General features: G+C 39.1%; 1 protein-coding gene across 6 annotated transcripts in view; it reads left to right on the top strand.

Moving 5' to 3' along the window:
- Positions 1–1,675: 1,675 nt before the first annotated feature.
- Positions 1,676–14,231, top strand: part of CEP135 (centrosomal protein 135) — a 237,798-nt gene continuing 225,242 nt past the window's right edge. For 5 of the 6 annotated variants that reach the window (XR_006217004.1, XR_006217006.1, XR_006217007.1 and 2 more), the window contains exons 1-6: positions 1,684–1,792; positions 4,980–5,137; positions 6,544–6,734; positions 8,100–8,267; positions 11,081–11,222; positions 13,350–13,434. Coding sequence is in view for 2 of the 6 variants with exons in the window: in XM_042984492.1 (XP_042840426.1) it covers positions 5,025–5,137; positions 6,544–6,734; positions 8,100–8,267; positions 11,081–11,222; positions 13,350–13,434 (699 nt within the window). In the remaining 4 variants the exon portion in view is untranslated. Of the gene's footprint in view, positions 1,793–3,020; positions 3,178–4,979; positions 5,138–6,543; positions 6,735–8,099; positions 8,268–11,080; positions 11,223–13,349; positions 13,435–14,231 lie in introns of all 6 variants that reach the window. The other variant, XR_006217005.1, reaches the window with a different exon arrangement.

Raw genomic sequence — 14,231 nt, 5'->3', positions numbered from 1 at the left:
CCTCAACTTATCTCTGTTAAGTTTCTCCTAAACATTATCTGCACATACCTACTTGTTTCCTGGTGAGTTATTTTTATTCACAACACTTTTGACACCAGATGAGAGGTTTTTTTCCCTCCTGACACCAAATACAGTGTCTTTTCCAAAACCACTTCTCTGAGGGGTCCATAATTCAATTAAGTTCTGACTCTAACTACCCAGAGTTACTGCAGACTCCACAGGTGAAGGGCTCAGTCCTACATGACTACTCCTACTTCAGATCGCAGTCACAAGTCCTGGGCCTCCCATACTTTCGATGGACCAACTATAACTGGGGTTCCCATGACCTCTCTCAGATTAGATAATTTATTAGAATGGCTCACAGAAGTCAGGAAGGCACTAAGAGAGTGTAATAGGTTGAATGTTAGCCCTCCAAGAGATATGTATGTGTGTGCGAGGGACCCTGACCTTAGGCCCTGGGGTCCAGCAGTGACTCTGGTCTTCCATGTCCCATGGAGTGAAACTGGCCCATAACTGCAGTGTTTCACCCACCTTTTTGAATATATTTTATTTCGATTTTTATATTTCTAATTACTATGGTTTAGGGCAAAGGGAAGACCAGGAGTTATCTGGACTGATGGCTGTTGCACAGCCATTCTGCTATGATATTTATTTATGCCTCCCTGTTTTCAAAAGGGAGTTCAGCAAAAAAATGTGTTTACTGTACATATTCAAGACTACAATAGCCATCTAGAGTACCTAAGTCACTGTCTCCTAGAAATACCATGAAACAACTCATTAAGGCACGTGGGAAAACAAACAAGACACACACAATGGAAACGATAATATATGAATGGCTGCAAAGTTATTCACAACCCACAGAGCAGTTACATGACATACTGAGATTAAGTACCTTTTCTGAGTGGAAGGCCTACTTGGGAGAGTAATGAACAGAAAGAAATTGAACTCCTCTCTGATCATCCAGAAAGTTTTAGGGGAAAAATGGAATTCTAGGATTTGACGACCTGTACGGTTTCCTAAGTAAGCGAGCTCTCTACAATCGGTTTATTTCAATTTAATTCCATTCACAAACATTTATTGTGGTAGGTGTTAGAGAGTATGTCAGCTGAGTAAAATAATCTGACTCAAAAAATTCACAGTTGGGGGTGGCAGGGAGAGACATACAAATCATTACGTTTTCATGGAGCTATAACTCATGGAATCAAAACTTAATGATGTTATACTCATCATGATGGTATAAGTATAATAAATGTGTCTACTCAGAGCTTTTCAGGGACATGGATGTGGCGGCAATAGTCAATTTTATTGGGTGGTTATCAGGGAAAGTAGCAAAGAAAACGTGATTTTTAGGTTGGACTTTTCGTGGTCAGCAGGCGAAGTTCAGCTAGCGTGTGGAGGCTTATTCGCTGCAGGGACCAAGGGCAGTGTTTTAACCCTCAGCCCAGTAGACTGTCAGCGAACCCGGCCAACGTGATCACCGCTGGCATCCGCTGAGGTTCCGGGTTTGCCCGCCGTCAGGGGGCGCCGTGGCCGCGCGCCGTCCGGCCGTTGCGTTTCCGGGCTCCGGTGCCCAGCGCCGCCATCGGCCGCCGCGCGCTGCGAATCGCCTGCTGGTCCCGTTACCGGGGTAACCGCGGCGCCGACTCCGCGCAGGCTGGGCCCTTCTCTCCGCGCCATTTTCAAACTGTCCCAGAGCCGGAGCCGGAGTCTAGGGCTGAAGGAGCCAGCGAGAGAGGCGAGGCCTGAGAGGTGATGCGGCCGCAGGCGGAGGGAGCGGCGGCCGGAGGTGTGGGTGAGTGCCGCCGCGCGGAAGGGAGGCCCGGGCGCGCCGGCGGCGTCCTCGCCGTGGCCTCCCCGCCGTGGCCTCCCCGGCGGTCCCCGCGGACCGGGCCCGGGCGCTGCCGGGAGGGAGGCCGCGCGGCCGCGGGAGGAAGTGAGGCCTGGCAGGGCGGGGCGCGTATACTCCCTGCGGGCCCGCGTCCTACACCCCTTCACTTCTACACCCGGCAGCGAAGCCGCGGCCCGGAGGTGGTCCTGGGGCAACTCAAGCCGCGGGGTTTCCTCCCGCGCCCCTGGCCGGGGGCGTTTGTGCGGTGCATGCACACCTGCCTGCTGCCGACTGATGGGTTGATTTAAAAGTTAAAGTGCCCTGTTGAGTAAAAACAGTACGTGCTCTTTGTAAAAAAAACAAAGCATCCCAAGGTGTAGGACGAGAGCCGTTTGTTAACTTTTGTTTTGCATTTTCGAAAACATCCCCTGTCCTTTCCAGTCTCTACTATTTTAAGTTTGGCACTGAAGGACTTCGAGACAACCTAACTTAGCTTGGCGTTTTGTTTTGTTTTGTTTTGAGCCCCTGTGCAGATGTGCACACAAGTCACTTTTGTAAAAACAAGATGTACTGGCTTTCAGACACCTGCTTTTCCCCAGAGTCAAGCTAGCGAGTGGTTCTAAACACATATGCGTGGAGGACCTCCAAACTTAACTTTTTTATATGGTTGTGCTAGATAATTTGAGGAGAGCCACAGTGCTTGGGTGATGTAGGTGGGGGAAGACAGCAGCCCATAGGCGAGGAAAGCATAATACATGTTTTTTGTTCTTCTTGGGGGATATTAATCTTTTCTGTCTGCCCTGTGTTTCGATGATTTTTTGATTCATTTACATTCTGCCTCAGCCCGGATGTGAGGAAGTATTATTTCTGGGTAACCAAAGTTGGTAATAGACAGAGGAGAAATATTTGAGTGGTGAGGCCCTGCTAGTTCTTGGTTTGACAGGTGTTTTTCTTAATTTTTTTTAATGTTTATTTATTTTTGAGAGACAGAGACAGACCTCAGTGGGGAAGGGGCAGAGAGAGAAGCACACACAGAATCTGAAGCAGGCTCCAGGCTCTGAGCTGTCAGCACAGAACCCAACATGGGGCCTGAACCCACCAACCTTGAGATCATGACCTGAGCCAAAGTCCGACCCTTAACAGACTGAGCCACCCAGGCACCCCTTGACAGGTGTTTTTCTGATGTCTCCAGGAGTTTCTCCTGACCTGCATCAATCAGGTCCCTCTTGTGGAAGGAACCTAGAAAGTCCATGGAGACACAACTGAAAGAAAAGGTTAGCAAGAGCGTGGAGAGAAAAGATTTGTAGAAAGGAGTAATCAAGGAGAGGTACTACCTTAGAAGTGATTTGGTAAGTTGCTGCAGCTTGGTATAGATACCACACTTGATCTTAGCCAAAAGGCCAAGAAGGATTGCACCTTGGTAGAGAAACAAGAGTGCTGGACCAGGACTCAAGAGACCTGAATGCCCACCTGATTTGTGGCTTTGTAGTTTGGGAAAACTCTCTGGAGGCATCCTTTCCTTGCCTTTGAATTGGGAGGATGTCTAGTAGGCCCTGTCTCCCTTATAGGGTAAGTTGTGAGGATGAAATTTTGCATGTGTTCATATACATTAACATTTTATAAATTGTGAAAAACAATAGAGCTGTAAAACAAAAGTTTAATATGTCTTAGAAATATGAGTACTAGCACTATGTTTACCTGGTGAAGGTTAGAAAAGAGCAAAGGTTCTAAACAAGCAATCTTTGGATAACTCCATTTTAGGGCAGATTGATAGAGAATATATTCATAAGCATTGAAAAAGGCAAGGATAAAAATATGTGTAGAACTACTTTATGTGTTTGTGTCTTTTTTCATGGAAGTAAAATTTACATGGTGAAATGCACAGATCTCAAGTGTACTATTTGAAAACCTTTGATAAATGCAGTACGCCTGTGTAACTGGTACCCCAGTTAACATAATATTTTCATCACCCCAGAAAGTTCCTTTTTAAACCTTCCAGCCAGTCTCCACCCACTCTGTTGACCCAGGCTGACCCAGCCCACAGCTGTTCTGATTTCTATCTACATAGTTTCATTTTGCCTGTTCTTGAATTTCATGTAAATAGAACCATACAGTATATGTGTCTGGCTTCCATTGCTCAAATGTCCAAATTAATTCATGTGGTTGACATGTATCAGTAAATTCCTTCTCTTCCATTCCTGAGTAGGATTGTATCAATACCTCATAGTTTATTTATACTTCTGCTGTTGATGGACATATATAGGTTGTTTCCAGTCTGGGACTATTATGAGTAAAGTTGTTACGAATATTCTTGTAGAGTCTCTTTGTGGATGTTTATTTTCATTTCCTTGAGTAAATACCTGGCAATAGAATTACAGAGTTACAGGGTAGAAGTTTGTTTATAAGAAACTGCCAGACTTTTTTTCACAGTGATTTTACATTCCTGTCAGCAGTGTGAAGATTCCAATTGCTCCAAATCCTTGACAACATTCGGTCTTGTGCTTTTTATTTTAGCCATTCTAGTATGGGTGAAATTGTACCTCATTGTGGTTTTAATTTGTATTTCCCTGATAACTAAAGGTGGTGAACACCTTTTCCTATGATCGTTCCCATTCAGTTACCTTTTGCAAGGTGCCTATTCAAGTCTTTAGCCCATTTTCTTTTGGATGGGCTTTATAACTGAACTGTAAGTGTTCTTTATGTACCTCATATATAAATCCTTTATCAGATATTATGAATATTTTCCCCCATTCATTTGTTGTTTTGTTTTCTCTATGGAATATTTTGATGAGCAGACATTTTTAACTTGATGAAGTCTAAAAATTTATCAGGTTTTTCTTTTATATTTAGTGCTTTCAAAAAAGGCTTCTTGAAAGATTCTCTGCCTACCTCAGGTTTGGGAAAATATTCTTCTTTGTTTTCTTCTTTATTTTCTTAACTTTTACATATAGGCTTATAAAGAGAGATTTATTTTAGTGCAGCAATGTGACTATCATAAGCACTGCATTTAAATCAATCTAAATATTCCAGAAGGCTGCCTACCTGAAGAGAAACAAAAAGTAGTTGATTCATATTAAAATAATCTTTCCTTCTTACCATGACACAGTAATAATAACTATAATAACAGTAATGTTTTACTCCTTTCTTTTAGGGCTTTAATTTTGGGGAGTGAATAAAACTACTTTTGGAAGACAAGATGACTACAGCTGCAGAAAGAAAGTATATTAATATTAGAAAAAGATTGGATCAGTTGGGATACCGCCAGACTCTGACAGTGGAGTGTTTACCTTTGGTAGAAAAACTTTTCAGGTAAAGATGAAAATAAAGTTCTAAACCTGTGTGATCCTTAATCCCATTTATCTAGTTTCTGTTGAACTTCGTGTTACGGTGAAGAAATGGGTGGATTTTTTTTGGTTTTTGTTTTTATAATGTCCTTCAATCATCTGGAGCTCATTATTCTTAGATCCTGCTTCCATATCATCAGTTCAAGTCCTCCACATTGCAAAACTCTCAGGGTCACCGTTCACACGATACTGTTCAGAGTAGACATTTCTGAGAGTTTTCTCTGTGAATAGAATTACAATTTTTTTATGTGATTTTTCTGATACAGTTGGGAGTTCTATGTCTGCCTCTCTGGTCTTTTAATTACTGTGATTTGATAATCGTTCTCCATTATGTGGTTGGTCATTATTTTAGTGGTTACTTTAAGTAAAAAGTAACACTTTAAGTGTTACTTTAAGTGAAAGATTCTGTGTGATTTTTGTTCTTTTCTACATGAGTTGTTACTGTGATTTGAGACAGGAACAGGGAAATTGCTTGGGAAGCTTTTGCAGTAGGGCTCAAGCTGTGATGATGGTAAGGAGAGACTGGAGGGGGATACTTGGTGGTCTTTATTATGGCTTCCAGAACTCTTCATGAGTTCTAGGTCTATGATTCAGGGTTGTAGGGTAAAGTGTGTTTAACTTTCAAAAACTGGCAGACTTTTTATATAGTGATTTTGTTCTACAGCTTCATCTCCCATGTATTTAACCATTTGAAGCTCCCCAGACATAAGTGTACTCTCACCCTTGATCTCCATGTGTTATTCTGTCTGCCTGGGAAATCCCTCTCTCCTCTCCCTCCTGCCCATGCTCATTTAACTGTAATGGCCTGCAGGAGTCTGTCACATCTGCTGAATGTTACCTTCACTACTTAAGTCATTGTTGGAAACTTGTTCTTGTGTTTCCTTTAGAATGCAAACTCTTTAAGACTAGAGACTAACTTTATCTCTGCTCTACCTAGGACTGGCTGAACATATAGTTGGCAATGAAATAGTTGTTGAGTTTATCATATAGTATTAAAACCTGACAAACTGTCAATAGGATATAAGCTCCATGATAATGTGTTCTCTATTGTGTTCCCTGCTCAGTAAATCCTGATGTATGAATATTCTGGTCTGTGTGCTTAGAGGTAAGGAGCATGTGCGCAGTCACACACGATCGGGTGAGGGGCAGAGAGAGGGAGGAGAGAACCCCAAGCAGTCTTGGAGCAGGTATCACAAACTGTGAGATCAGGACCTGAGTTGAAATCAAGAGTTGGATGCTTAACTGACTGAACCACCCTGTTTTTAGATTGCATCTTACTTAGCATTAACATTTAACATTTTTAGAAATATATTTTTAGTTATTAAAAGTTAAGAGAATGTTTCCTTGTATTTATATTTTGTATAATTTCAGTGACCTAGTTCATACAACAGAAAGTCTTCGGAAATCAAAATTATCTGCTGTGAAAGCTGAAAAAGAAAGTGCCAATTTTGATTTTGTTTTGGAACCTTATAAACTTGAAAATGCAAGATTGATAAAGGAAAATAATGAATTATACCTGGAATTAATGAAACTGAGAGAACAATCAAGCCAACATATTAAAGGTAAAATTTTGTGATTTTTAAAATGTAATATTTTTTTCCTTTTTTGTTTTATACGTAGGGAAGGCTTCTATGCAGAAATGTGATAGTCTTCCCCCCTAACAGTCTTGAAATAATGTAGAGTGTGTCGAAGAGTTCCCAACAAGGAAAATAAATTTGCATTTCATAGCTATATTCTTCTTCACTATATGTGGATTAGAATTAAAATTTCTATAGAAAAAAGCACAGGATAGGGAATATAGTCACTGATACTGCAGTAGCATTGTATGGTGACAGATGGTAGCTACACTTGTGGTGAGCATAGCATAACTTATACAGAAGCTGGATTCCTGTGTTGCATACCTGAAAATAACGCAACGTGTGTCACCTATACTCAAAAAAATTTTTTTTGTTGTTTTTTTAAATGTTTATTTTTGAGGGGGCGAGGCAAGGGCAGAGAGAGAGGGAGACACAGAATCTGAAGCAGGATCCAGGCTCTGAGCTCTCAGCACAGAGCCCAACACGGGGCTTGAATCCATGAACTAGGAGATCATGACCTGAGTCGAAGTCAGACACTTAACTGAGCCACTCAAGTACCTCCCCCCAATTTTTTTAATTAATAAAAAAATAAAATTACTGTAGAAAATATTAAATGCTGAAACTAAAGAAATGTCCTTGAAACAACCTCTTACTGAAAGTAAGAGAACTAAAGTGAGGTGAGAATCTTCTATCATTCGGAATCTTTAATGCCTTGTCTTTGAACTCAAAGATTGTATAGAATGATTTTGGGGCGCCTGGGTGGCTCAGTGGGTTGCACGTCCAACTTTGGCTCAGGTCATGATCTCACGTTTGTGGGTTCGAACCCTGCATCAGGCTCTGTGCTGACAGTTCAGAGCCTGGAGCATGCTTCAGATTCTGTGTCTCCCTCTCTCTCTGCCGCTCCCCTGCTCATGCTCTGTGTATGTGTGTCTCTCTCAAAAAAGGAATAAACATTAATAAGTTTTTTTTAAAAAAGGATGATTTCAAAGTCCTGGACAGAGGGTAATTGTATGGCTATCTTATTATAAATTCTTGTTATATTCAGTAGAAAGCCCTAATACCTGGCATGAATTCATAATCCCTCAGCTTCATACCCAGTTTACTAAGTTGGAGCAAAAGCCATAACTTAAGCCACATAGCAGAAAAAAAATATAATTCCCTGTTTTGTTTAGTGACTTATTTGTAGTTTTGTTAACAGTGGTAGAAAAGGTAATAGCCTTTCAAACAAAGCTTGGCTAAGAATTGGATGGAGCCTTTCAAATTAATGCGACTTTTTGTATTTTGTGAAATGGAAGGGCTTAACTGATTTCTTGATCTGTAAAATAGTTTTTGAATCTTTTTCATTTTAAGAGTTGAAAACTACATTGAAGAAGTGTGCACGTGAAACAGCTGATCTGAAGTTTCTAAATAACCAATATGTTCATAAACTCAAACTTTTGGAAAAAGAGAGTAAAGCTAAGAATGAAAGAATTCAACAACTTCAAGAAAAGAATTTGCATGCTGTAGTACAAACTCCAGGTAGGTCTGTTCCTTCTCAAAACAAATTGTACACACCTAATCTTTTAAAGATATTAAAGCTGTTGACCAAAATAGGACTTTGGATTTTCATGCTTAGACTTTAGTACTTGAAAAGATGATCTTGGATCATCACATAAACTTTTAAATTTATTTCTGAAGATCCAGCTAGTATTTTATGCATGTGTTTAAGAACTTATATAATAGTAGCTTCTTAGGTATAAGTAGTCTAACTTCAGTGCCCAGAGTTTTATTTCCTTAATCATTATTTTAAGTTCCTTTTTTAAATTATTGGTATCATTATTATTTTTTTTCCAAGCCAAATTGTCCACAGCGTTATTAAAGATACTTTTCATAAACAATCATGGTATTTCAGGGAGGACGGGGGCAGTCAGTCGTTAACAGTGTACAACAACTTTCAAACTCCTTTGAAATAGACTTCCAAATTCAATGGACTACCAAAATCAGAAAGCCACTATAAAACCTAGTGAAGTCTTCATTTGATGCTCTGAACAGGAAAGGTTCAGGGTAAAGATTGACATTTCACATTTAGCATGTTGTTTAACAACTTTTCACAAGCCGGCCCTGACTTTCAGGAAATGAAGTGAAAGTGGCAGAATTATCAATCTGAAGATCCACAAGCTATAAAAGGAACTCTTTGATGGCTGCCATCTCAATATTATCATTATTATTTTAGTTGTAAAGATAATCTGTACTCATCAAAAATTTGGAAATGATCTATTTTCCTATTTCTTAGTTTATTTTTACTGTTTTTTAGCTTTATACTCAGTAGTTCTCGAGCAGGACAAAAGAAATGATAGGGCATATCCATAGTTGAGGGTGGTCAGGCATAAAGTTGGTGGAAGAATCTCTAGTACCAGTGACAAGATCATCAAGGTGTCTGAATGACAGGATGAAGATTATTGAGAGTGAGTGAGGTGTAGGAAAATGCTGGATCATGAGATGAGGTGGAGAGTGAGGGGTTAGGAGCGCAGTGAGAACCAGGAGTGATTTGGTCAGAATGAAGACTGTGATGAAGGGAGATCTATATGCTGGCACAGTTCCAAGTGTTGACAAAGACCACGCATAGTCCTCTTATGGTGTGCCTGTAGCAGAGTGGAATCCATGAGGATTGAAATGGCGAGAGATGAGATGGAGAGGGGGACTTTGGGCTAAAGGCAGAAAAGATTGAGAAACATGGAAAAGGTCTCAGAAGTAACTAGATTAAAGGGGAGAAAGAGGATGGTCAGATTTCCTGAGAAAAGAGTGGGGCAGATTCCAGAGAGATTCAGGAGGTGGAATCTATAGAATTTAGTGACTGAATATGAGGGACTTGGGAAGTAGAAGAATTCCCAGATTTCTGTTTCTAGTGAATGAGTGGGTAGATGATGGTAACATTTTTAAGATTGAGAAGGTGGAAAGCAGAGCAGGAGTTCACTTTTGCATGTGTTGTATGTTATACTAGTGGAACATCTGCATTGAGATTTCTAGTATGCAGTGGGGTTTGTGGTGTAGATCTGTTCTTAGAAGTGTGGTCCCAGGGGCGCCTGGGTAGCTCAGTCGGGTAAGCATCCATCTCTTGATTTCAGCTCAGGTCATGAACTCACAGTTCGTGAGGGGTTATGAGATCAAGCCCCACATGGGGCTCTGCCCTGAATGTAGAGCCTACTTGGGATTCTCTCTCTCCCTCTCTCTCTGCCCCTCCTCCATTCACATGCTTGCTCTCTTGCTCTTTCTCTCAAAATAAATAAATAAACTTAAAAAAAAAAAAAAAAGAAGTGTGGTCCTAGATGAAGATTTGAATTTGGGAGTCATTGGAGTATCATGGGAATTGAAGCTATGGATGTAATTGGAATTAGCTAGTGAGATTGTGTAGACTGGGAAGAGGAGAACCAAAGACAGACCCTAGGGAAGTTGGCGTTTAACTTTCTTGGACTGTGGAAGGAGAGGGTCTTTGTAAGAAGCTGAGAAGGAGCAACCAAGGAGAAAAACCAGGAGGTAAGGGAAGGAGATAATGGTTTGCCTTGTATAGGTGTGTAACTAGAAACAAGCCATTTAAATACTTTTGACCCAGTTTCTTCATCCTCAAAATGAGGTAAGTGCATACAAAATTTGTTAGGATTCTAATGAAGACAAGGTTGTGGATTGTGTTTGTTCTTCCTGACGATAGATTTGTCTTTTAAGCGCATGTCTAATCTTGACCAGATGCTGACAAAGGTAAACTATCCATTTAATTTGGACCAAGACAGTATGTATCTACCCATAAAAAGAAATTACTCCTGCTAGTTTCAAGGATAATTAAGTAGACATTTCCCACTAATTCAGGTTGTAGCATCATTTTATATTATAGATGACTTTTATTATATACTAATTTTGCTACATAAGTTTCTCTTATCTGCTCTTTTGGCATTGCTTAATAAACATTTCTGTTTTAGTTATTACTTCCCTAAGCTTCTCGTTTGATAGTTTTCTGCTGGTGATGGTTTCTTGAGCTCATAATAGGAAATACCACAAGGCACACTCAACTTTTAATCTTGCCAAAGTCTTGTCCCCATCTAGTGGAGGAATAGATTAAATCTGGGTATATGTACCAAGCATGCAGAAAATAAAACTTGTCTTATAACCATGTCTTGTTGAGGTTTTCAGGAATGCATTGTATAGTTAAAGATCAGGGTGTGCGGGGGAGATAGTTTATCACTAGGTTTTATGAGCTAGAGGCATACTTTATAACAAAAAGCCTAACCTTCTGGAATATTTAATTTTAAGACAGTGTTTTGTTTCTTTTAAATGTTTTTGAAGTACACATTTGTTTTTAGGTGGCAAGAAAAGAAGTATTGCTTTCAGGCGCCAGCGTATGCAGATAGACGAACCAGTCCCTCCCTCCGAAGTCAGTTCATATCCAGTTCCTCAGCCAGATGACCCTTACATTGCAGACCTCCTGCAAGTGGCTGATAACAGGTGCATTAAATAATTTTTTGCTAGTTTCAGCTAATCAACTTGATTATAAGTTTCTCGATGTAGGGCTTCAGTCATCTTGACTGTTGTATCTCCAGGGCCTAGCACAGAATTTTGTATAAGCACTCAAGAAATACTTTCTGAATGTATCTTCAATATAGAATGTTTTTACTTGTTTTGAAACTTTGATCTCAAATAGATCATAAATCTGATGTTTCTGTTCATATCTGCTTTAAAATAATTTATTGCCATCTAGAACCTATTTTAGTAGCGTTGCTTTAATATTTAGTTTCATTGCCCAATTCATCTTTTACAGGACTCTATTCAGATTATGTCAAATGCCAACGAACCTGAATAGATTTGTAACTGGCTTTGACATTTTTGCTTCATGATTCTCTAACTCTATGTACTTGTTTTTCCTTATATTGGAATCAGATATAAATTCCATTTTAATTGAAACTTCATTAAACTCCGAGAAAAGCACAATGTAAGTGTTTTGGGGATGTAAAGATGAGTAAGATAGTATTGCTTTTGAGAAGCTTATATTCTAACAGTGAAAATGAGACAAGAGAAATACATAGAATGCCATTAAGAAAATTATAAGGGGTTCATAGGAGCAAGAGAACACTAGTGACAGCCTCTATGGTCATAGCTGGAGACACATTCTGAAATATGTACTATACTAGTAGAAATGGTTAGTGCAGATAACTTTATTTTTTAGATTACGTAAAAAGTATGCAGGAGTTTTTTCACTTTATTAATCTCAATATAACAATCCAAAGGAACATTACTTGAGGTACTAATTAGGATCTCTTAGTTATTCTTATGCAGTGCTACATAACTATAATTATCTGACCTTAATTGTGTAGTATTTTGTGTTTTGTTTTTCTGTTACAGTTGTAACCTAGGACTTCCCAGACAGCCTGTTAGTATATTTAAGGAGGCTTTTGGTCTGCATATATGTCATTTTCTGTCATTATCTTTTCTCCTTAAAACGTTTCTTTTCTATCAAACCATCATGGGTGGCATTAGTCTCTTAAACACCTTGTTTGTTTTCATGTGCACGTATACATAGCTTGTATGCAGAGTCATTCATGTGCATATATATGAATGCAGTTGCATACATACTCTTCTAAACCTAGATAAGCAGGAAATGTCGGTTCCAGTAACAGCAGGGACAGGGTATGTCCAGCCTCACTGACTCTCTACTCCATGGAAAATCTCTCTTAAAAGCAGAACTGGCTTCAGGCTTTATTTTTGCAGTATGAAAGTGGTTATGTCATATTTATGTTAATGTTTGGCAAAGTTTGATATAGTACAAATACATTTGAGCAGTTGTACAATTCAGATAATTTAGACAAATCTTGATTTTGTTAGAATTAACAAGTTCCAGAAAGCAGTAGGTTTTTGCTATAGATACTTGGTAAATTGTAGTATTTCTCAATATTTTTCTTCTCCAGGATGGCAGGGTAGTTCATTAGAAAATACAGGGTCATTCAGAAAACACACTTTGATCCCTTATTTCACTTAATAATATTGTGAATTCTGGACTACACCCTCTAGTTTCTTGAACCTAAGAATTGACAGCAGTACCTCGAAGAGTTTTTTTGTTGTTATTTGTTTTTTTTTTTAATGTTTGTTTATTTTTGAGAGAGAGAGAGAGAGACAGAGTGTGACCCAGGGAGGGCAGAGAGAGGAGGAGACACAGAATCCAGAGCAGGCTACAGGCTCTGAGCTGTTAGCACAGAGCCCCGACGCAGGGCTCCAACCCATAGACCCAGACCACGAGATCATGACCTGAGCTGAAGTCAGACGCCCAACTTACTGAGCCACCAAGGCGCGCCCCTCAAAGAGTTTTAAGGATCAAAATGCAATAGTAGGCATAATGTATCTGGTTACAAATTATTTACCGCTCAGGATTTTTTTATCCATTCTTAGAATATAAAATTAAATCTGCAAGATAATGTTACTCTGATTATATTGTGCTTGGGAGCCCTTTGGCACGGCACTTCATACTTTACCGAGAAATAGAAAGTAGAGAATTTATAGGACAACACATCTAGTTTCATTTCTTGTTATTTTGTATTTCTCAACAAAACTGTATTGGCACTAGTTATAAATGTGTTTCAGAATTCAAGAACTTCAAGAGGAAGTCCACCAGTTACAAGAAAAGTTAGCAATGATGGAAAGTGAACTGCGAGATTATAACCAGCAGGTAGGATTTTTATATACTTGCATAGTAGGGATGCATGGTCGCCTTGTTGGGATGGGTATGCTGTGATTGTAAATAAAATTGGGTTATATTTGGGATTATTGATACTGAGTTTGTATACAGCTTTTATCTTTTCTACCAGTTTCTTAATAAGGATAGTAGCTGGAGTAGCTTAGATGGCTTTAGAGCAAACAGTCCAGTCCCTTCATTATGCATTGAGGTAAATAGCAGTTTTTTGTTTTTTTTTTCTTCTGGTGAGTCATCTATCTCCCCAAATATCTTAGTTATATTACTTGTTTCCATCTTGGGAGGTATTTTATTGAAGTGTATTATGCTTTAAAGTGGTATCTTAAATAACTGTTTTGCTCTTACTGTAGATTTTGTCATCTTGAACAGAAGTCTTTTTGAGAGTGGTACCATATTTTTTGTTGTGTATTCTCTATGAGAACTAGTAAAATAGTTCTCTGAAGAAGTAGGGGAATTGATATAATATGCAGGGTTAGATCATAACCATAATAAACTTTGTTCTTTTATACCTTCTGTTGGTATTTTGGCAAATTCTGATTTGTATAACTACAGCTTTCTTTCTTAATATGCTTACTGAAGCTTAAATTGGGTAACATGTTTTTCATTTTCTGCACATGACTTTTTTTGAGGTGAAGTGATCTGCACATACAAATATAAATGTAACTTATGTGTTGGTGTAACTGTGAAGTTTATAAAGTACTTTGAAGATTATTCAGATAAAAATGGAGTAAAAGGATTGTGATAATGTCAACCAAAAAACTTACTATATGGAG

This window comes from Panthera tigris, chromosome B1 (assembly GCF_018350195.1).
Source record: "Panthera tigris isolate Pti1 chromosome B1, P.tigris_Pti1_mat1.1, whole genome shotgun sequence".
Classification (NCBI taxonomy): domain Eukaryota; kingdom Metazoa; phylum Chordata; class Mammalia; order Carnivora; family Felidae; genus Panthera; species Panthera tigris.
This window is presented reverse-complemented; position numbering and strand designations above follow the sequence as displayed.